Here is a 24,908-nt window from a genome sequence, read left to right as displayed (position 1 = left end):
GTGTGTGTGTGTGTTTTTTTTACTGTGTCTTTGGTGTGTCTTTTTGTGTATGTGTGTGCAGTCTATGGTGTGCATGCATGAGCAGGAACAGATCGGCCAATACAGGTTGTCTTGCATGGAGACTGAAGACAACTCAGTCTAACATCTCAACACCTATGATGGCTTACGTGAGCTTCCAGGTCTCATTTCCACACTGATAAGTAATATTGTAATGAAAATGAGAGAGCGTACATTGTTTCATATTGCTGTATGTTTTATAAAGTGTTTTAAATGATTATGTGGTGCACATGTTTTAAAATAAATGTTTTTTAATCAAACATGATCTTTTTGAGTGTATTTTTTAAGTAATTCATTAAAGCAATGTTTACACCTCACAGTGTTAATATGGGGGTAACACTTTTAATAGTTAAAAAAGATACTCTGAAAGAGTGAATTTCTAACACTATTAGTCAATAGTAACACTTAAGCTGTTTTCACATATGCACTCTGGATAATATCTAGATATTTACAGGAGGACTTCTCCGGAGATTCTCCTGACCTAGCCGTTCACATATGCTCCTCACAGCAGGGGACTTTCCCTGTCAGAAGGGATAGGGCCGTGGGGGATTTCCTGATGTAAGACGTGACGTAAATAAACAACGTGGAAGAAGCGGCCGTAGCAACAGAGTCCTCTACACGACGTTATAATGAGAATATTTGCCTTTATATCAATGCTATGTGTAATCCAATGGAATGACAACATCCACAAAAGATTGGAGAACAACATACTGACGAACAGAAAACATAATGCAGCCGTTTAATTATGTGCACGGAGATCGTAGGTGTCGCGTATATAACAGTCACTGTATATAAACGTCACTCGGGTCCCATTGGCTCGAATTGAAATCTCCGGAGTATATTTGGCCGCGTTCAGACATCAGCTCACTCGGATATTCTGAAAAATAAAATGCTAGGGGTCTGGCCGGATAAACTCCGGGTAAAGTCCACGCGAAAAATGCGGCTGTTTGCGTTCACACATAGCCTAAAAACCTCCGGGTAGCCAAATCTCCAGAGTTTTTCAGGAGATTTCTGTATGTGTGAAAAGGGTTTTAAAAAGTGTTAATGTTAACTCTGATAGTGTTAATTTGAGTATGCTGATTTTGCTGTGAGGGATTTTCCCTTTATCATTTTAAAATAGTAATATTTCAATAACCTTAATAGCTTGATGTGGAAAACATTGTCTTTTCTGCCTCTCTGTCCTATTAATCATAACTGAACATTATCAGTCACGTATTATCAGTGTAATGGTATCAGATGATAGATGATTAGACTGTTTTTCTGTGAAATTTTTAATTTGGCTGATAATACTTCCATAGTTTATAATAGGCAGATTCTGAATGTGAGACTTTTACTTGGAGGTAATGCATTAGTTAAATGTAATTAAAGTACCTTCATAGTTCTTTCATCTTTTTAATTGTCTTTCAAAGAAAAATATTTTAAGAACTGAATCAGGACAGGTATTTTATCTATTTATTATTATATATATTATTATATTTATTTATTTATTATAGCAACCATTATAAACATTGATGGATTTAAGTGCCTTCTTTTCTTTGGGTCCCATGATGTGCAGCACCTCCTCTCCAGAACAACTGTAGAGCCTCCTCAATGTCAAACTTGTGAAATGAGTTCTGACTTAACTGCCTGACCAGCAGGGGGTGCATGTGACAGGAGTCAACTGCTTACATTGACATTAACATTTGTCCCAACAACATGGAAAAGGGAAAACATACTTTTTTATTGTCACAACATTGAGTCTTCTTCCTAAGCACTATCTGCTTCTCAGACTTGTTTCGCTCTTGTAGCTAGCAAAAAGGTAACACAGCCTGAGTTGAAGTTTTCCTTCCATTTAGGATCAGCTCTGAAATATATGTTTCTCATATACTGAGATGTTTTAAAGGGAGCTCTGAGTTGTGGAATGGTTCATATGGATCTATGTTTTTGTGTTGCATATACTTCATTAAATCTCATGTCTTAAATACAAGAGTTCAGTATGATAAAGGATCACTGTTGTCATCATATTGTCTGAGCCAAACAAATGGCCATGTTGTTTTAAACATTTAAGAAGTGTAACCAATGTTTAAGTTCTCAGATTTTTAATAATAGACGGGCTAACTGCGGCTGTGACAGGCAGACTTTACAGTGTGAGATGTAAAGATAACAAGAAAATAACATGATTAATATCCGCACTGAGTCATCCTTGTCTGACTTGAGCAATAGAGAAAGAGGAACTTGGTTGTTTGGAGGGATGGGGGTGGGAGGAGGGTTGCAAAGCCTTATATGGATGTAAATATGCATGTATTTATGTGTGTTGTTAGTAAACATAATGAGTTAGGGAGTAAAGATATTCAATACTTTGTACTCAATTGTAATTAAACAGATTGAGAGCATATTAGACTATCGTGTTGCAGTGTGGTACGTGTCATCTTTAAAAAGAAAAAAAGTAGCTTTCCACTGGTTTTGTGTGTGTGTGTGTGTGTGTGTGTGTGTGTGTGTGTGTGTGTGTGTGTGTGTGTGTGTGTGTGCGCACGCCTGTCCACGTGCCTTGTGATTCACCCTTGTCTAAGTATACCCACAGTGGAGTCTGATAGTTGACTCTTGTGTAGTCCAGAGAAAAATGAGGAATCAGGAATAAGAAGTGAGAGGGCTGGATGTCCCCTTGCATGCTTGTCAAGCAGCCGTTCTAAGTCATTGTGAAACACACGGAGGCCACTGAAACCTTTGCTGACTATCAACCAGGAAACGAAGGACCATCCACCCAAAGAACTAAAAAATGTGATGGAATATCTCCTGTTTGTGAATATTTCACAAGAATTGTATTTTAAAGCAAAATGCACATAAGTATAGATCCAACTCAGGAACCTCATTTCAGGCCAATACAGTCCTGTGTCGATGCTGGATGTTAGCTCAGATCAGGCTGCACAAAATAACGTTGCATGTCAAAGGAACAATCTCTCTGTGTTGAAAACTTTGCAGTTCACTCTGTCACAAGCCCTGCAAGTGTGTCAAAATATATCAAATTCTCTGACTTGTGTACTTCTCTTTTTTTTACGTTTTATACAATTTGTATCATTTATACGCTAAAATTCAAACAAGTTTAATTGTTTGCTTCTCAAGTCGATGCTGATGTACAAAAAACCTTATCACTTTAGCAAAGGAGGTCTATTATTGTGAGTCAGAGAATGTTCAATCAACTCTGTATATTAAGAAATTTACATTTAAGTTCAAACCTGCAGGTTGTAGCTATTTGCAGGGAGGAGATGGTTTTCCTTTGATATCAGCTGGTGATGGGAAACACAGTTTTTGCCTCGTCTCTGTTTCTTAAACAAGCTCATCTCATGCATTTACCGAGAGCACATCAAAACAGATGAGCTGCTTTGAATGTTTTTTATTTATTGTGCATGTGGTCAACAGCACCAGCACTGCTCTCTCCTGGCTCAAATCATACCTCTCTGACAGATACCAGTTCATCAGCATTAACCACTGCAAATCCCCAACATGCTCCTCTCTCCCAAGGTGTTCCCCAAGGTTCTGTTCTCGGACCCCTCCTCTTCATTATGTACATGCTCCCCCTTGGTCACATCATCCGCTGCCATGGACTCCAGTTTCACTGCTTTGCAGACGACATCCAGCTCCACATCGCCACCAAAGCCATCACTCCTGCCACTCACTCAATCCTCACTGATTGCATCACTGAAATAAAATCCTGGCTCCAAACCAACTTTCTCAAACTCAGCTGCGACAAATCAGACGTCATCATCATAGGCCCCAAATCCCTCATCAAATCCACCAACAACTTCTCCCTGACCATCGACAGCTCTACAGTGCTCCCTTCCCCCCACATCCGTAACCTTGGAGTCATCTTCGACCAAACCCTCTCCTACGACAAACACATCAAACACATCACCAAAACGGCTTTTTTCTACCTCAGAAACATTGTCCACCTCCGCCCATCCCTCTCATTTTCAGCTGCCGAGACTCTCACCCACGCATTCATCACCTCCAGATTAGGCTACTGCAACAGTCTCCTCTACGGATCACCATCACATTCGCTCAAGAAGCTCCAATACATCCAGAACTCCGCTGCTCGTCTCCTCACACACTCCCGCACCAGAGACCACATCACCCCCGTTCTTCATGACCTCCACTGGCTCCCCATCCCCCAGCGTATCAACTTCACGCTCCTCATTCTCACCTACAAAGCCCTTCACAACCTGGCTCCCCCCCTACCTGTCTGAGCTCCTTCACCGGCACACTCCCCCCCTGCAGGACAAACTATCGGTCCTGGGGGGACAGGGCCTTCTCCATTGTTGCTCCCACCCTCTGGAACTTGCTCCCAAATAACATCCAAGACTCCCCCACACTCACCTCCTTCAAAAAATCCCTCAAAACTCACCTCTTCATCACTACCTACAACCACTAACTCCCCCCTCTCCCCCCCTACATTACTTCTTCGCTGTACTGTCCTCGTTGTTTTTTGTTTTGTTTTATTGTTTTTTGTTTTTGTCAAAGCGTCTTTGAGTTTTCAGAAAAGCGCTATATAAAACCAATGTATTATTATTATTATTATTATTATTATTATTATTATTATATGTGCCTTTTCTTTGGTATCAGTGAACATAAAAATGTGTAAGGCACACCTAAATGCATTTCTAGTTTCACTAAAAAAAGCTCTCCAAATGCACGCTGGAATATCTTTTTCCACAGGAGGGTACTTTCTTTAAATTAATGGGCTGCTTTTGACGTGACAGAATGAACTGAACTCATCATTGCACAGCCTTAAAAAACATGTTTGGTAGGAAGAGTTTGTCATCTTCTCGTTTTAATGGGGAAGAAGAAGAAGAAGAAGAAGAAGAACCCTTATGTTACCAGCCTAAATTGATAGAATTAAGGAAGTTTTTAGTTCCCCTGCTAATTCACAGATATATAGAAAGCCTGCATTTTTCAACCACCTTTGGCAATTTGCTTTCAGTAGTTCAACAACTCCTCTGTGGACACCTTTTTAATGTCTGTCTCGGTCTCTGGATGTTGTGTAGAGGACGTCGACAAGACGAAGGCAGATTTGTTCTCTGGGTGAGACTGTGGGCGTATCCTGACTTTCCTTAAAAGAGCGTACTGAAACTAGATTTAAGTATTGTTTGTGTATCGTTGCTATGTTGCTTAAAGGAGCTGATAAATCTGTTAAAATCTGTTATACAAGAAGTATTCACTTATTTTTTTATAATTTCTAGAACTTTGTTTTAATATTTGCCCTTTTTTTTTAAATTCAACAATTCATATACGAATATTGAATGTAACTATTGTTAACTTAAAGCCTGCTTTACTCTAACACACAACAATTGCTATTTTAATTTTGCCTATCAAATGTTTATATTTGTGGTTTAACCATTTTAATGCTTTTGGTTTTAATCTTGTGATGAGACATTTCATGTTTGTTTTTGAGATTGTTCTGTGAGATGTTTTAATTGATTTTGTGTAAAACAAATCCTACTTAAAATGAACTTTTCGCTGTTGTAGATGAGTCATTGCATTTTGTTATGTAGTTAGCATGTTATTTATTTTTTAAGTTAATTCAAAAGTCAGAGAAGTAAAGCCTGCTTTTAGATACTTTTTCTTGAACAAAGACTCTTGTCTTTCTATTGCATTACTCAACATAGCTCAGAAGAAATGGCGAGCGAAGACTCGATTACGAAATCCGAGCACTACCACAGGAGTTACAGAGTGTGGACATCAAACTGCAGTCATTCTGGTCAAACTGATGTTCTGCTGATGAGGAGTGCAACACTTCCTGTTGCAACGCACCCTGTATCCTGTTTTTTTCCACAGTCAGTGGTCATGTGTGTCATTCCCCCATCTGAGGCTGTGTGGGCACAATCTTGTGACCCTGTGCTAAGACTGAATCTAGTGGGACTCCAGATGTCTGAGAAAAACTCTGAATGTCAGCAAAAACTATCCATGTAAGAGAATAATAATATCTAAGTCTGTTGAGAAATGACTCTGACTTTAGCCAAGCTTTCTAAAAAGTTGAAGTGACAGATTCCAGTGAACAACAGACATATGTCAAAGCACATTCTTTATGTTTTTAAGTGTAAAGTAAGCTGTAGCAGCACCTGCTTAGAGTGCCATTTTGAATCCATTAGCATGCTTTCTTTACAGTATCACAGCCTCTTAAAATAATGCATATAAAGATAGTTATGAGAACAGTGACACCTCCGTACAGCAGGCCCAAAGACTCGACGGGTCAAACTATGTGTCTGTATATTAAGAGGTGCCAGTGTAACTGTTTGCGTGCTTGTGTGTGTTTAAACCATCACAGATATGTATCTTGTGACTGCATTCAGACGGAAAACTGTGAAGAGCCCAGTTACACCCTGTGGTGGGACAAACCAGAAAAGCAGTACTTGGTCAGAGCTGCTGCATGTCACAAGTTTGTTACTTTACAGTGTGACACTTAAGGTTATATAAACAAAGCTGCTAACTTCATTTTATGCACTACATATTTAACTTGAACTGTTGATTTTACAGAGTGAGATTAACCTATTTAGATACTGCTGCGGGGACACCATAGTGTGTTAACTTGTTCAGTGCAGCAGAAGTAATTTACAGCAATAGTGTTCATCCCAAAGTTAGTGTTCTTTGCATTTGGTTATTTGGATTGGTTAGCTAAGTTTAGCACAAAGACTAAACATATGGTACACAGTAAGCCTTGTTTGAGTCACATTTTGATGTTGAATTTTCTTGCTTTTAGTTGCAGCAAGTTTAGCTGATTTTCCAGCTATTTCCAGTCTTTGTGTTAAGCTAACCAGTTGTGGCTGTAGCATCAGTTTTTAAAACAGAAACAGGCGTAATATGCATTTCCTCATGTAACTTTGGGCAAAAAGGCAAGGGCTTAAAATGAACCTTTGTGTGACAATATCACTCTGTCAAAATAAAAGCACTAAAGCAAGACGCATTGCAGTTGAATTCCGTGTTGTGAGGACTACTGATGTAACAAAGGGAAATATTAAAGTAAAATACCTCATCGCTTTTAACTAGATATTTTTTTTTGTAATTTTGCTGCTAACCTGTGTTGGTGCGTAAAGCTCCAATATAGATCAACACTCAGATACAACTATAATGGATGTTGTGAAAGGGTTAAATGTTTAGCATTGTTTAGGATGTTATAATAACATATAATCCCACATGTTCTATGGTCAATGGTGTCAGCGAATATTCTGGTGCTTACTTTGCCTTTTTTTTAAGGTTGACCAACAAATTGAATGCAATCAGACTGATCCAGCATAACTTCTTTACAATGATTGTAATGTACAGGTTATGCTATAGAAGGGTGTACATTTAATATGGGTTGTAGTTTGAGTTGTCGCTGTACTGGGCCGGGACAGAGGGTAAAAAAAGAAACACCTTCAATTGAATAGTTGTTCAGTTAAACAACACTGCATCCTGAAAATACACACATGGTGTAATTTACTCCGAATGTCATTTTTAACTTTGTGAAGGTTTGATGGATGGGCGAGCTGTTCTGATGAACAATATAGTAATATAGTCACTGTAAAATCCCATGCACATCATAGAAGGAAACATGTTGGAAGAACACACACGGCATGTGATCTGTCATTGTTTTGATGTTTACAGCTTTTTGTCATATTTCAATCTCTCCTGCAAAATGTGAAAAAAAAAAGGCTTCCGGCTTTAATAAACACACACACACACACACACACACACACACACACACACACACACACACACACACACACACACACACACACACACACACACACACACACACACACACACACACACACACAATGCATAAATAAATATATATAAAAACATTTTAACAATATCTTTTTAGGTTATTCATGGTAAACAGTAATAAGGTAAAACAATTTAAACTCTTTTCAACACAGGATGACAACCTAGGTTTAACTACTGAGCAGCACTTGGGGCTAGTATGGAGTCAGTGCTTAATTAAAACTAAAACAGGCTGAACCACTAAGTCTAACATCTTTCACACAAACCCCCCTAAACATTCACCAACAAGGCGACCATCAGCGTTCAGGATCATTCTGACCATATGACACGTAAATGGATTCATTTAAAGGCAACCCTCAAGGAACTGAATCTGAAAGACAAGTTCCCAGTTCCTCTTTCAATAACACGTACTGTATGTCACTTTTGGTGCTGCATGTTTGTTTGCTGCATGTACGCCATCTCTCAGGTCACGACAAAGACAAAGAGACATAAGAGAGATACAATTTATGTTTTAAAACCTGACATCATGGCAGGTCCTCAAAAGGCATAGGAGCAATAAAGCTGAAATCCGAAATGGATGCGTCACCTTAAAAATGTTACTTTAGTTTGAAACAGCATCAATAAAAGAAGAGCCCATATCTAGTCAAAGGTCTGTAGTCCTGTCTTCTATGATATCAACATCTACAAGTGTTACAACAGTATACAGCATGTCTGAATGTATTAGTCAGAATCACTGTCATTATTTGTTTCTGGATCAGATCTGGATCCGCACTAAAACTAAACGGATTCCTCCTTTGCCCCACCACACCCTTCACCCTTTTCATAAAAATCAGGTCAGTAGTTTTCCACAATCTGGCTGACAAACAATCCACAATCTGACGACTAATAACACTGAACAGATAACCACCTCCCTTTTGAATGAGTCTTACACGCAGGCGCAATAGTAATAATGATCCCTTTTAATTAATTGTTTTTGGTATGTCCCTTTAAAGTTTTTAAATTTTCTCACCTCAGTCAAGTTAGGTCAGAATCTAACACACAAATTCAGAACCTCAGTCTCCTTCTGTGTAAAATCATACCCAGACAACAGACAGATTTTTAGTAACATGAAATGTAATTTTCTTTTTCAGCTAAAGCAAAATTCCTGCACTCCAAAATGTCTTAGGGACATTTCATGCTGATAAACTCTGACTAAAATACTTTAAAACACACACTTGTGCCAGTGCTGTTTGCTTACAGGGATAGTTCATTACTTTGTAAGTGGCCTTGTATGAGGTACTTGTCAATAATATGAGTATTACTCACATGCGATGCCAGTCAGCTCGCCCAAGATGTTGAGAAAGCTGATGGCACAGAAGCTAGGCTATACACTGCTGCAGACAGGGCCATTCGCACACATTATTTAAGCTAATTTTAAGAAAAATCAATGTGAAGGCCTATTTGAACATTTTCAACACCACCAACATCTCCTGTGGGTTATACCCAAGACAGAACAGAAGACTCTTTATTCTCCTGGTTAAACCACAACAGTTGTCATAACACTCTGACTCATTGTAGTGCTAACTTTAACAAACAGATTTTACTGATTTAAGCCTGGCTCACACTGTAGCCAGGCTGTATAAAAGTCGGGGTGGCATGTCAGCTCACACTGTACGAGTGAAATCGGGACGGAGCGTTGACAATTGTTAATAAAGTGTCATTTGAAAACTCCAACGGACGACGGTTGGTGAAAGAGAAGGAAGTGGAACTTGTTGTAGGATATAGACAAGTTGATACAATTGTAGATATATGGAGACAAGTTTCAGATAAGTGCTGCACTGATGATCTGTACAGAAAAGTAAAAAAAAACAAAAAACGCTGGGTTGCGTCCTGCCGCTGGTCACCATGACTACAGTCCTCCCTTGTCTCTCGTGATTATATTGTAGTCACACACAACTTCTGCCGGAACCTTTCGTGACGTAAACGTCAAGATTTTAAATTCTAAATATCAAACTTCTTAGAAATAAATCGGGGCGTCACCGACGGTCGCCGGGCAGATTGGGGACGTTGAGATTGGATCTTTGTACCACTCACACTACAAGATCATCTGAGCAGATAATCGGGTCCGAGCAGTCTTGAGTCGGGAGCAACCCTGCGATTGTCGGTAAGGAAGAATCGAAGCTCAAATCGACCCGATTATCCTGCAGTGTGAGCCAGGCTTTAGAAGTGGTGTACATTCTCATTCACTTTACAGCTGGTTCTGATGCAGATTGAGATCATGAATACAAAATATCATCAAAAATAAATTATGTATTTGTCTCAATCTGTACAAGCTGCAATATTAAGCCAACATACACATGAAAGCATTGATAATTATAATCCAATGTTATTCTGACAAGCGCAATTGTCATTGAGTGCTTTCACTTTGTATCCTTGAAGTGTGTATCTTTGTATTTATACTCCTACATATGGACTTTGTTTTACTTTTAAAAGCAGGATTTTTCTTGTCATGAATATTCAAAGTTAAAACTCCATTTGTTATTTTATTATAAAACTAAAATGACCCTGTGAGATTAATTTCACTCATTATTACATTTACATTGAAGCATCAAACATGTCACTCAAACAGTTTAGTTGTATTTACAGCCAGTTTGCTGGTCAACAATGACAAAAAGTCCCCTTATAAACATTGTCCTCCAGCTTCACTTTAAGACCTGTGATTGAAATAGAGCCTCCCCTGCTGCAGGTCACTCTGTGTATTAATACTCTTGGAAAAAGCTGCTGTAAATGTGCTGTTAGTTTTCCTCAGCGAGCTGTGATTAAGACGGGGCTCCCCGGACCCTGGTGAATGCAATTCTCCTTAAGCAGACAAAGAAAACAAGGCTTAGAGTGTTAGACGTATTTAGCATATGAAGACAGTGAGATATGATTATTAGCTTAGATTAGGTTACTGTATTTGTGACTGAGTCTGCCTCCTTTCAACACACACAAAACAGCACAAGGCAGGATAAGTAAGCAAAGTGCCCGTTACTAAAAGGATAACTTTTACTGATAAATCAGTAAAAATAGAGATACCAGAAAAACAAGATTGAATGTGCAGAGCTCAATAAAAAGTGAATAAACGATACAGAATTTTGCTTCTCAGAGCTGTTTCACAATGACTTGTTGATCTCACTGATGCCTGCTGGGACAAAGTTTATTTTTTTCCCTGCTTGGTTTAACAGGCTGGTACTTTATTTGACCGCTGATTTATAGATTAGTTTAAGAGCATAATGTGGAGGAATGTATTTTAGTTTGAGTTTTTTTGGGTCCTTTTCCCTTCATTAGATAGGACAGTTGAAGGGAGACAGAGAGAGAGTGGGGGATGACATGCAGCAAAGGGACCAGGGCAGAGTCGGACTCATGGCCGCTGCGATGATGACTTTAGCCTCCATATATGTGGCGAGCGACATAACCGCGATGATATCAAGCACTCCGCAGAGAGAAATGTAGCTAAACTGCAAACAGTAACTATCTTTCTATCCAGAATCACTATCTGCTGCACGTTCATTATAACATTCCTGTTTTCTTAATATTGCACAAAGTCATTTATGTTGGCATTTTGAACATGAATTGACCATATTCTAAATTGTGGCTAGCATGGCCACCTTAAACATAACCTCAGTAGTTTGATCTCACAGAGAATAGTATTTTAAGCATTTGTCCTTTTCACAGAGCTGCAGTCCTCTTCTTAAACAGGCAGCGCTAACAATACACACTCAGATTTGCGCTACTGTGGTTATCGCTTCTTCTGGTTGCATGCAGACACTTCAGTATCAGTTATGATATTTTCAGAAACTGGTAGCCCAACTTATTTTACTCTACCCTAATTGTCCATGGACACACTTTTCTCCAATTGATTGTTTTTTTGTTTTTTTTGTATCACAAGATTTTTTTTAAAGCACACAAACAGACTTTGCGGTTTTCTTTGCAACAGAACGACTTATTTCTTCCCTGGAATTGCTCTAACATTATCTCCTGTTCATGATAATTATAATCTGAATTTACCACAGTGTGGTTACAACACAGATACTGTACCTTTATCTTATCTTCCAGCTGTGTGTGCAAGACTTGTACTTGTGCCTGTGTGTGGGTGAGTGTGTGTGTGTGTGTGTGTGTGTGTGAGTGTGTGGCAGGTGGTAGCCTGTTCGTGTGCCAACATTCTGCTTCAGAAAATTACTGTTTACATCAACAAAATATGTTTAAGTCATTTTGCTACAGACTACACTTTCAATCTGTCTGTTTCAGGTCTGCAGTCAGAGACCGACACTAACTTGTTTACTATGTGACACCTAGACACACACACACACACACACACACACACACACACACACACACAAACACTCACACACACACACACACACACACACTCACACACACACACACACACATACACCCACTAACACACACTTTGCTGACGCCTAACAACACAATCCACTGACACAGTAAATTGTTGTGCATGGGGACTGTAAACTCTATTTCATACATATTTATTAAATGACACTTTATACAGACATGTCAAGGCTTCACGGTGTTTTCTGTTTGTGTAAATCCATGAAAAGATCATATTCAGTGTATGCTTGAACAGACATGGCCAATTTAGCCTATTTTTAGTTGCAATTCTTAAGATTACTGTCCCTAAACACAAGATGTGGGACATTTCCAGAACCTTACATGTAACCCTCAAATGAGTACACATAAGAAATACATTTGTTTGTTAATATGCAGTATTTTTCCAAAGATCTAACATCTTTATAACATGATTACATGATTATTTCCATATTGAAATAAATATGTAAATAAAAACAATAACTTGATTTGTAAAGCACCTTTTAAAAACAACATTTAGACAGTGCTTTCTATAAAACATAAAACAACAATACAACAGGGATATTATATAATATATTAAAAAATAAATACATAATGTTAATTAATTAATTAACATTTCCCTATACCTATTGCTCCATATCAGTGTGTTATTAACCATTATTACCTATTATCAATGCTAAAGCTACCCATTATTCTCTTCATGGCATCAATGCATTTATTCATCAACTTCACTGATGTCAAGACTAAAAATATAAGATATAGAATCTCGGAGAAACAATGCACAAATATCCAACATCTCTCGGATCCTGTTTATCTCATTTTAATCCGGGGCTAAAAACTGACAGTGAGTGGAGCTCTTGATGATGATTGGCTGTTTAGAGGAGGGGACAGTGTAAAGACGTGATAAATGTGGAGTTTCATGGTCTCCCTTGACAAATCATCAATGGCCAGGAACCTTTAGCAGACACACTCTGCTGCTCCCCACCCACAGACATTTTACAGAAGTCAAAAGTTTCCTTTTTCCATTTAACAGCCAAACAGCGGGCCTTATTTATTTCACTTTATTCTAACACAGGCCTTCAGTAGCAGCTAAGAGAGGCTATACAATAAGAGAGCAAGAGGCATTTTTAGTTTTGCATTGAGCTAGAGGAAATTTTGAAACATTGTGCAATGGTGCCGCAAAAGTTTTGAAAGGTTGTGAGAGTGTTTTGCCAGCAGAGCATCTGAGAGTCGGACTGTTGGAGAAGACGTCTCCATGTTGCATCCGTACAGAATGGAGAGCTACCTCATCCCGCCTGTAAGTATCATTTATTCTAATATATCCTAACTCTAAGGAGACTCTCCTTACACTTAAAGAATCAAATGGAGTTCAATGAGGAGTTTTTTTTGAGTAGGTTTTTCTTTTCTTATAAAGGATTTTACAGAAACAGTCTAAAAGGTGTATTATTTCAAATTAGACGACTTAGTGTGAGTCTACTTCAATGTGAAAACAGGACACAAACGGAGTCTTTTATACTTAGGGCAACAGGAAAATGAAACTCAAAAGTTCTTGAGAGTTTCAGAACAGTCAGAGCTTGAAACAAAGGCAAATAAAGAGAAAGATGAGGAGTGTTTAAAAAAATAAGTTTTTTTTTTTTTTTTAAAGTTGTTGTCTGCTGCATACACACCATCCAGTAAAAGATTTGTTTTCATCTGTATTTTTTGGGGCTAAAAATACTTTTTTGCACTTCTCGCAGCACTCAGAAGAGATGTACGATCCTGAGATCTACAGACATCAAATTGCAGAATATTATAATCCATATGTCCTAGATACAGATATCCAGGCAGGTGAGTTTTAACTTCAACATCATCTTTTTAAAAGTGTTTTTTTATTTAAATCACACATTGTTTTATTAATCATTGAGTTATATTTGACTACCAAAAAAAGTGAATTATTGTTTTCAGGGGAAATGTTGATGTCATTTAGTGAAATGAATTCATTCATGTATTGTAATCTGGTATTAAATTCTGTGCTCAACGTTTATGTGAAAAGAGAACCTTTTTATTTATCCCTCAAATTTGTTCTTTAAATTATTCGATGTGACCTGATGCAGGGACTTTTCTGGTGTGTTGTTCAGAAAAAGCCTGCAGCCGTGCAGCTGGAGCGCACCACATTAGGGTGGATTGAACACAGGAAACAGATGCCATTTCTTTCGGCCGCTACGACTACAGACATAGAACGACTTTCGCCCCATGGGGCTTTGTTTGATACATGAGGGGAGCTTGACTTTCTCTTCTGATCAACAGTTTTGAATATTGCACCAAAACAGTCTAAATAGGAGGGTGGGAGTTATTTCCGGACCTTGTAGGGAAAATGCTGTGGTTGTATTTATAATAGACTATCTCATGTCTGGTACCTAAACAGCTCAAATGTATCTTATAACCTAAATGTTATATACATTATACATATACCGATAAAAGATCACATTTGTAGTTTTAGAGAGGATGGCTTTTGAAACACTTCGTCCCTCCCATGTTGCCGTCCCCTTTTCTTCATGGCCACTCTTGAAAAAAATGTAAACCTTCAAAATTCTAATCTGACTTAAAATGTTCTTAAAGTCATCGGCTGTAGGAGCACTGCTAATGTGGCAACAAGCAGCAAAGAGCTTCATGCTGAATTCTCTCTTATTATCTTAGTTTCACCCGGCTCACGCAAAACTCAAACACTATGAGTAAGCAGTTGGTTGTCAAGTTCACTTTAAGTCGAAGATACAGCTTCATAGAAATGCATTCTGGCTTTTCTCATGAGTCATCTCTAGCAGTTCAAATGTGTTTTTTTGTTGGTTCAAATCACGACAAATATATGTTCATGAATGCAGCATGGAGATAAATCTGACTCGGGTTCATTTCTGTCTTTTTTTATTAGTTCTACAGCACAAATGAGTGTCGCTGTGATGAAGAGAAACAATTAAAAGCTGTAGAAATGTTTGTTGTTTCTCACCTTCTCTATTTAGATCACTGGGATTACCACGCTCACCCGCATGTCCACCCAGTTGAGTTTGAAAACCTCCAAGAGAACAACTTCACAGAGCTGCAGAGTGTGCAGACTCTCCACCCGCCCGGCCTCATCCGGCACGAGGCCATACGATATGAGACTGAAAGCTTGCTCGATCCAAACCTCGGGGGCCATCCACATGTGTTACAACAACCAGTAAGTGTAATTCAAAATAAAATAAAACCTCTATTCATTTAAACCAAACAGACATACAGTATAGAAAGACACACACATGGCTGCATGAACCTGCAGGAACAGAAACAAAAGGCAGAAGATTAAAAAGTTATACATTTTTATTTTTTATTTTTTTATAATGCTTAGAAATGTTACGTTCTGTATTATTAGTCAGGGGCTTCACTTGATGCCTGTGGTCAAAGTAAGGATTCCTTGTTGGTGTGTTAATAATCTGACTACATTATTACTGTATTAGACATCAGGCTCGACATGTTGTTGGTGCTGAGGTGGTCAAATAATACAGTTGGTGTATTTCACACAGAGACTTTCTAACCTACAATCACTCAAAAGCCTAAAATAACAAATAATCTTCACGGTCACTGCAAATGTAACGTCATTCAGAGTTGAGTTTTAAATAAGAGGGGGCATTCAGGGACACCAAGTCTTTTTTGTGATCCTTTTGGAATACAAAAATAGGAAGTGAATCTTTGAGTTGCAAGAAAAAGTTCAATGTTAGTTTTTAAAGATACATTTAAAGATCTGATATGAAGCTATATTTGTCAGTGTGCATAGGATGTTGTCTTTGAACAGGGTCTGAAGGCTCAGCTCTAACTGCATGTTTCATTCTTCATAGTTTTGAATCTGCAAACTTGAGCAGAGATGTTTGGTGCTGTTGTGTTGTAAAACAAAAAATGGTTTGGCTGGCATTTGTTAAGAAGTGAGTGAGGAAAAGAAACAACTTGTTTTAGTGCTATTTTTCTTTTTTCTTCTTTTTTTAAAAACCTCCCACACATCATATACTCAGATTACAATAACAGATTCTGTGAATTTGGTTTTACAATATAAGATAATCCTTTATTGATCCCCAGTGGAGAAATTCAAGTGTTGCAGCAGTAAAAGAGAAGAGCATGCAATATGAGTACAAATAAAATAAGAATATATAGGAATAAAAATAACAATAAAGATACAATATATATATATTACTGTAAATAATGTAGCATAATGAAGCTCCAGAGTCTGGCATACCTAGCTTTTTCTTTTTTACAATACATATCCACCTTGACCTCCATGAACTGTACAACACCATATTCAACTGTATAATTAGTTTCCAGTCAGGTTAGACTGCAGTGTAGTGCCACTTCAGGGCTAGAACAATACAATTTAAAATTCAAATATAAAAAAGGACACATGTTTTTTTTTAAATAAAAAGAAAATGTCTTTCTAACACAATTTTAATTGAAAAGAAATACAAAAACCTTGTTTAACTTTCAGGTTTCCACCACTGTGTGTTTTTTTCTGTTAAGGGTGTTATAAAGACGTTGACTTGTGTTACCCAGCCAGGCATGCGTCCACACATCACAGCTCATGCAGAGAGATGTGGCCACACTCCTTTTCACTTACAGTGAGATGTAGTGAATAGTTCATGTAGTGGAGTAGTAATACGACAGTACAGTACTGTTCATTTACTTCGTCCTGAATAATGAATGTCATTGTATCAAAAGCTCAAGTAAAATATTTTATTACCCAGATTGGAGATCAACTGAAATTATGACAAAAGCATATATCAAAGTTTTAAAAAGTGTTCTGTATTTTTCTAGTAAGGTAACAAAATGTCTAAACATGTCAAGTCAGTAATATAATTCCTCTCTTTTTTTCTGTGTGTGTGAGTGTGTGTCTGTGTGTGTGTGTGTGTGTGTGTGTGTGTGTGTGTGTGTGTGTGTGTGTGTATGTGTGTGTGTGTGTCTGTGTGTGTGTGTGTGTGTGTGTGTGTGTGTGTGTGTGTGTGTGTCTGTGTGTGTGTCTGTGTGTGTGTTTAGGCAGTGTACTGGATAACACCACTGACAAGCTCTAGGTTCAAATATTGCAAATATATTTGATCTAGGACTCATTCGAAGTTTGACGTGTCTGTTGTAGGTCACGTTCTTCCCTCGGACTGTGTATCCTCCTCATGTGTCCCAGCGCAGTTCTGATGATGAGGAGCATGGAGGACGAAGTCCCCCGCTGGAGGTTTCTGATGAGGAGTGTCTGAGAGATCGAGCCGCTTATGTCACAGCAGACCTAGGTATGGAAAACAGATCTATAGGTGATTTCATACTGTACTTGGTGTCCAGTGGGGGGGGGGGGGGGGGGGGGAGGGGGGGCTCTTGACCTCTCTAGTGAGCAGTTAACACGGACACTTTAAGACACACCAGTTGCGCTGGCCATGTGCAGATTCTCAGCCATCCAGGTCATGGTATATGTAGACGTGATAAGTCACTGGACTTCTTGTAAAGTCTTAAATTATAAGAATCTACAGTAAGTCCAGTAGCTGTCAGTCTGTGGTTATACAGCCTAACAAGAGGGCATGTGCCGCCTCTGATGTGAGCAGTTGAGTTACATGTTAAGTTGTATAGTGTGCTAGGTGGCATTCATGGTTTCCACTCAACCTGTAATAATGAGAGCTGCTGTAATCCTTCCTGGATCAAGGGCAGGCCAGTGTTTTCATACTCACGATATGATGTATGTTTTGGATTGAAGCATGTCAGCCTCGTGTTCTGCTGACAGTTTAAAATGCACTTTTAGGATGAGCTCCTAGTTGCACAATTGCTTCTAAATTTCAGGCCAAGTATCTTCAAAGGAAGTGGTTGTTTCTTTTTGCTTCAAACTTCAATTTCCTAAACTGGATTTGTAGATAAGATTGTGGAATTAATCATGTAGGTTCAGGATAATCATATACCCACTAAACACCTGGCAGTCCCTTTGATTCAATTCAATTAAATTCAATTAAATTCAATTTATTTTTGTATAGCGTCAACTCATAACAAGTGTTATCTCAAGACACTACAAAAAGTAAAATACCTTACTCTTTGTCTGTTAACATTACAAAAAGCAGGTAAAAGACCTTACTTATTGCTATATTACAAAGACCCGGCCTATCCATCATGAGCACTTTAGCAAAGCAGCAAAAGTTACAGTGGTAAGAAAAAACTGCCTTATTAAAAGGCAGAAATCTTCAGCCGGATCCCCGGCTCATGACGAAACAGCCTTCACAGGCCTAGACTGCGCCAGGCTTGGAAATTGATAGGGAGCGAGATGGGATAAGATGCAGGAAGAGGGATAGAGCGCAAGGGGGTGGGGGGAGGCAAATCGTCCATCAACAATCCGGTGGGGGAGGGGAGGGGGGGGGGGGGGGGTTGATGAGGTTTCCCCTCTTGTAAGATTTTTTTTTTTAGTACGTCCTGTCCACTTTAACCAACTTGGATTCACAGCGCCACCAGAGTCACAGGTCTCTGTGTCGCAGGACTCTTAGGTAATTGTTGGTAATTGTAATTCCCTGGACATTTAGAGTGTGTAGATGCAGATATGAATATAAAGCTGACGTTATACATTATGGGAGGTTCTCTCTTACTGGTCAGGTAGGGTATATTTACAGGACCATTCATTTTAATCTTGACATGAACAGTGTGTTCAGTGATGATGTGTTCATTTACATTATCTAACGCTGTACTATAAAAAACAATGACAATGTGGGAAACACAATGAGATGACTCATGGTGGAAGTTATCTGCCAGTATTTCTAAGAATTTTACAGAGTTTTCTGAGACATGGTGAATCTTCAACTCTTGTCGAGTTTTTTTTTTTTTTGAGATGGTAAAACAAGGTCTAAACCTAGTTGTTTTTAAGTCTGCTCTAAAATGTGTATTCCTTGTTCTCATTTCCAAGATCTCTGTTTCATCAATGATATGGTTAGAGTATCACTATTCTACTTATCAATAGGCTTTCATCCTAGGTCTATCTTTTATTTTGTTTATAATTATATTCAATTTGTACCAAATGAAATACTCATAGTGCACATACCTTAAATTGGCAACCTCTCTGATGTTTTCAAAGGAAATAAAAAGAAGATTCGTCTGTACCAGTTCCTGTTGGACCTTTTAAGGAACGGCGATATGAAGGACAGTATCTGGTGGATGGACAGAGACAAAGGGACATTCCAGTTTTCTTCCAAACACAAGGAGGCCCTCGCAAACCGCTGGGGAATTCAGAAGGGAAACCGCAAGAAAATGACCTATCAGAAGATGGCGCGTGCCTTGCGCAACTATGGCAAAACAGGAGAGGTGAAAAAGATAAAGAAGAAGCTGACGTACCAGTTCAGTGATGAGGTCCTGGGCAAGAGTCATCTGGAGAGAAAACCATTCGTGTAGGTCAGAGCAGGTGCTGAAGTGAAGATATTTACACATGTCAAGTGTTGACAACGGAGGCGATTCTGTTTTTTAATGTTTAATGAGCCTGTTCAATCAGGTATCTATCTTATATGAGAATAGTATGACTGCCGTTGTACAGTTAGGTCAGTCCTCTAAAGGTAAAACATAAATCAGCATTAACATATTAAGTGGCAGAGTCTTCATGCCCTATCAATGGTTGTACAGATATTCGCAAATAAATACTCTGGGATTTGTGAATTTTGTTCCTCCCTTAGGTTTCTCCTGAGATAAGGTTAACTCTGCTCAGTATCAGATTGGAGCCACAAGCTGCTCTATAGCGCAACAATTTCATAGTGGCCAAAGTTGGAACTGCAAGTCAAGTAAAGTTCACATTCAGATCGTAAATTAATAATGATTGTGATTTGAGTTGTGAAACTTCCAGCTAAGTTTTAATATCTGGATAAACATTCATCTTTGTTCATTTTACCAGGTCTGGTTGTAATATGTGTTTGACCCCTCCACTCGTTTTAAAATGTTTTCCTTTTTTTTTTTGTTAGGCTTTTTTAAATTTAACCTTAAAAGAGAGTCATTTGCAATTTGGAGGTACTTTAACTGCCAAAATATTTAAATGGATTTCCCTCTTGTGTGAATACAGTAAATATTAACTTAGCTTAGCATTAAGACTGGAAACAGAGAGGAACAGCTTGCCCTGCTCTTACTATAGTTCATTAAATCAGTGTTCCAGCAACTCTTAAGCTAGCTGAGAAACACTTTCACATTTTTTCTTTAATATATGAAAAATGCAAATAGAAAAAAGAAAAAGTTTGCAGTTTTCAGGGGAAACATTTGCTGAACTACTTCTGGTCCTGGAGCAGTGACTTCCTGGAGTTTGTCCCCACTGTGAGGTTTGAAGTACCTATAGCAACGACTTTTCTAACTTTACATTAGACTTTTACAATAAAACATGGTCTGAATCTTCTCATCCAACCCTAAGCAAGCTAATAACTATTCCTTTAACTTCTATTATTGAGAATAAAGCAAAAGGGGAAATGAGAGTGAGATATTTGAGTTATGTGTAGACCCTGGATCACTATCATTAAGTACACAGTGACTGATTCAAACCAGTGTATATTGTTTGTGTTCACGTTTTCAGAGTTAACATACACGCATGTAGTCTTATGACCTCTTATGACCACTATATGGTTTGAACTTCACTTCTGTCCCACTGTGTCTGATGCTCTTGTTCCAGACATGCTTTAGTTCTCTTTAATTGTGGGTAATAGTGCTTACTGTACATATGTTGCGATTAAATATTTATAACAGGGTGGAGACACAGAGAGGCCTTTAGGGAGATCATTGGAATTATTTACATGACATGAAAAATTCTGTACATACATGAAACTCTCTGTTGTGATTGATAATTGCTTGTAAATAAATAAATTGTTCATGAATGTATGCGTTTTTAACTGTAATTTTAGTTGTAATATTATATTTTACAAGACTGAATCAGGACCTATCCACTGAATTTTTCATCCACGGAGATATACTCAAAATGATTTAAACATTAACATTTTACAGATGTTTGAAAATGTAGATACAATCTAATTATTAGATGTGGTTAATTAATCATTTTAAATTAAAGTGTGTTTAGTGTGACTGTTGTAAATATTCTTAACTTCTACATCAGGGTGTAAAAACAAGAAGAATAAGTGAACTTTGTGGAAATTAAAGTATAGTGTTTGGTTAACAGATAAGGGCTGACACCTTTCATTAAAGGGAACTAGGAGGTTAATAGAATGAAGCAGGAGTGAAGTGCTCTGTCACCCACTGCTTGTGTATCCTGACACTCTGCAGGCGCCAGCTCTCTACTCATAGAGTGTGTAAGCGAAGCACGAGGTACCCCATCTAATATTTCAGTGTAAGTATGCAATGCAGTTGTGTATCCAGTTGTTGTTTTTTACCTGCATTTTATACTAACACTCTTTTTTGCAAGGTTTGATAATTTAATTGAAACGTACCTTTTATTTTTTCAGAATTTGTTTACGAGTGATACTGAATTGTTTCCTTCACAGAGCATAATAGTTTTCAGAAAACAGTGCAAATTCTCAGGGACATGAGAAGTTTGAATATAATCTTGCCTCCTGCTTAACAGAAACAAAGGAAGTAAGAGACTTTTCTTACTACAGTTATTTGACACATTTACTGATGTAATACAGTTCAATAATATGACATAAAACACCAAGAAAACCCTAAAAACTAAATCATGATCAACAACAGACCCTTTATTTAAACCCTGTGAAATGGAGGAGTCCTAACTTGCAGACATGTAACATGAGATGTGTTAGTAGTTGATGTCCAAAGAGCCAACAGCTCCCCTCAATGGTCAAGTTGTAATAGAAGTTATTTACAGGTGAGAAGTTAGAAAGAGTTGTAATTCATGGAATCACAAACAATGCAATTAAAAAGAACTTGCACGTGAGTATTATCTGTATCACCAAAACATGAAGTCTATGCTGTATACCCAACCATACATACGGAAGTTTAATTAGAGCCATCTCAAGCAGCTACAATATTCAAGTACTTCTTACACATCAGTTATAAAGGTTTATGAATTATATAAATATATATATCTATATATATTTAAAGTTAAGGCGATTTTAGCCTTCATTGGATAGGACAGCTGAATAGAGACAGGACATGTTGGGAGGAGAGATTGGGGCATAACCATGGGCAGATCTAGGCAGGGGCAACACTAAGCTTGGTCCCCCTTGTGGCCACCCCTCCAAAAGGAAGAGCCCCCCTAATAACACATACACAGTATTTGACTCACAATCTAGTATTAAATACTGTTACTGAAACAAATATAAATCTTGGTATTTTATGTTGTGGATGTTGGGCGCTATTATTTGGCATAATACAGTATATATATATTTTTTAATGCGATCATCTTTGTTTATTTTTCACCTGACTTTAATGTTCCCCTCTGACAAAACAACTGGCCCCAGTTTGCCCCCCTCAGTAAAGGTGGTCTAGAACCGCCACTGGGCATAACATGCAGTGAAGGTACAAGGCGGGACTCAAACACACTGCCGCTGTGACAAGTACAGCTTCTGTACAGCCCCATGAACAGCCCAATTTATCTATTTTCTAATATAAATTGTATTCATTTTACAAGTAAAGTACATTTCAAATGAATTGCTTCTAATGAGTGCTTTTTTCAGAGAGATGAATATCTTATGTGCTGCCTTGTCCATCTCTTATACGCTGATCATGTTTTGTCTTCAGTTCATTCCTTAATCATGTATCATGGCGAGACAAACTGGCGTACAATCTATTAACGTGCAGATGTTGGACACTTGCAAAGACTCCAATATCTCATTAATGTCTGTACAATAGAGTCTCCAAACTTTCCATGTAATAGGCACAAAAATGAGTTGTATTTTAGAGGAGAAATAATTTGCAGATAAAAACAAATAAAAACCAATATGTTCAGTGACAGAACTGGCTGAGATGATCTTGGATACAGCCATACTACTCACAAATCAATCAAAGTGAACGCCCTGACCTTTGCTTAATATCATTTAAATAGATGAGTTATATAGAAAAAACAGAATTTCAATATGGGCTCTGATGTGCATTGACTTACTCTTGACTCACCAGATTAAACCTGAACTCCAGTTTGCTAATATTATTCCATAATGCTGACTGTCCTCTCACATTCATTCTTACATTTTTAAAAGGGTGACCGGGTGCAGCACAGATGTGTGGAGAGCAGAGAGACTTTTTTTAGGATTCAGGTTTCTAAATTTAATCGCTCCCTTACATCCTTTCCCCTCCCTCTCAAGGCCTATCAGTCAACAGAGGTGTTGGAAGAAAGGATGGGTGAAATATAGCTCGGGGTTTGACGTGCCGGGAGGTGGGTGGGCTGGGGGACATGTAGCTGCTGGGATAGGATGAGGTTTTAGGAGGGGGGAGAACAAGGGGGCAGTTGTTGTTTTTTTTCTTTTTTTTGACATTGTGTTGGGCCTTGAGATATAATGGCAGGAGGAATGGGATGGTACATGATAGGGAGTGTTGTGTGGGTGGGTGGGGGGGGGGGATTCCACTATTAAAGGCAGGGGGCTGAGATAGACAGCAGACTGTTTAGGATCAGAGAATCACGCTGAGGAGGAGAGGAGATCATACAGGATGCCTGAGCCAGTCAAAAAAGCAGGTAAGCCTGCTGATTCAACTACTTTATTACAGCTCTTTAACATATGATATCAATTGTTTCTCAAACTGTAAAACTGTGAATATTAGCAAAATCAAGTTCAGCAAAGAAGCCCAATGGAAACACATAAGACCATATTTTGAGTCTATCAACATGCTTCTAATGATGATTTAGTGGTATACTGTCCTTCTGTACCTTCTTGTGTCATCTCCATAATCATTGTCCTCTTAGAAACTAGGAAATTAAATTAGACCTGCATTTTTGAGAATATATCTGATGATGTTTGGCCACACCCCTTTTGGGCAACTCCAAGCCAAAACAAATTCACTCACTTGAGATATGTACATTGTCTTCATATATCTTATTATTTTTTCTTGAATCACTTAGTAACATCATCCTTTGAGTCACAATTGTCATTTTGTCTCAGTTATAAAAGGTAATTGTATTCCAGCCTGCCTAACAATACAGGGCATATTGTTTGCTGATGAACTCTGTAGCTTTCAGCTAAATGTTTGCATCACATCAATGCTTATGTTAATAAATGTGCATTCTCTCTTTTTTGAGAAACAAAATGCTTCTCAGATTGTTTAAAACTGGTTTGTCAGCTATATTTAAATCAATGTAATTTATATGACTTAGGTACTGTATGTCAGAAGAATTGGTTATCTCCGGTGGGGAGATAGTTACTGTGAACTCGTTCAGCCTTGTCAGGAACCGAGTCATTGTCACAGGATCCATGTGGAAACATTGTCTGATGTGAAACACACACGCTCACATTTCCAGCAGCATTGCATTCACAAAATACACCACTGATCCTGAAATGCCAGACAGGATTCCAACCTGACAGATGACTTTCCACAGTTTTTTTTTTTCTTCTCGTTGGCCTGAATGGATTTTTGTGTGTGGAGTGTAAAGCTCAACGTATCAAATGTCAACTGACACAGAGCAGCGTGTGTGGGCCAACACGTTTAGTGTCAAGGATTTTCTCAGGACTATGTCAGTTATGATCATCTTGAGCCTGTAGCATAATTATCAATTATTACTAACACCCTGCGATCAACAGGATGTTTACCAGGGTTTAAACACATTTCAACAACTGCTGATAATCACTTTTCAAAGGGGTAAAAGCTATGACCCAAATTAATAGAATATTCTGATGACATCACAG

The 24,908-nt window shown here is 38.2% G+C and overlaps 2 protein-coding genes and 1 long non-coding RNA gene across 3 annotated transcripts in view; all 3 read left to right on the top strand.

Annotated features, from left to right (window-relative positions):
• The first annotated feature begins 4,887 nt into the window (after positions 1-4,887).
• LOC109983032 (uncharacterized) lies at positions 4,888-7,236 on the top strand. Its single transcript, XR_002277948.3, has 2 exons — positions 4,888-5,112; positions 5,697-7,236. It is a non-coding gene; the product is annotated as an uncharacterized lncRNA (long non-coding RNA).
• A 5,792-nt stretch (positions 7,237-13,028) lies between these two features.
• Positions 13,029-20,981, top strand: spi1b (Spi-1 proto-oncogene b). The gene is made up of 5 exons (XM_020632540.3): positions 13,029-13,435; positions 13,875-13,965; positions 15,132-15,328; positions 17,261-17,408; positions 19,217-20,981. The coding sequence occupies exons 1-5, from the start codon at positions 13,394-13,396 to the stop codon at positions 19,528-19,530; spliced, it is 792 nt and encodes a 263-aa protein (XP_020488196.2). The 5' UTR covers positions 13,029-13,393; the 3' UTR covers positions 19,531-20,981.
• Positions 20,982-23,637: 2,656 nt separating this feature from the next.
• Positions 23,638-24,908, top strand: part of mybpc3 (myosin binding protein C3) — a 30,794-nt gene continuing 29,523 nt past the window's right edge. Inside the window, exon 1 of the mRNA XM_065952872.1 lies at positions 23,638-23,743. Within this exon, the coding sequence (XP_065808944.1) occupies positions 23,719-23,743 (25 nt within the window). The 5' untranslated portion in view covers positions 23,638-23,718. The remainder of the gene's footprint in view (positions 23,744-24,908) is intronic.

This window comes from Labrus bergylta, chromosome 3 (genome assembly GCF_963930695.1).
Source record: "Labrus bergylta chromosome 3, fLabBer1.1, whole genome shotgun sequence".
NCBI classification, from domain to species: domain Eukaryota; kingdom Metazoa; phylum Chordata; class Actinopteri; order Labriformes; family Labridae; genus Labrus; species Labrus bergylta.
Note: the sequence above shows the minus strand (reverse complement) of the source record. Positions and strands in the feature narration are given on the sequence as shown.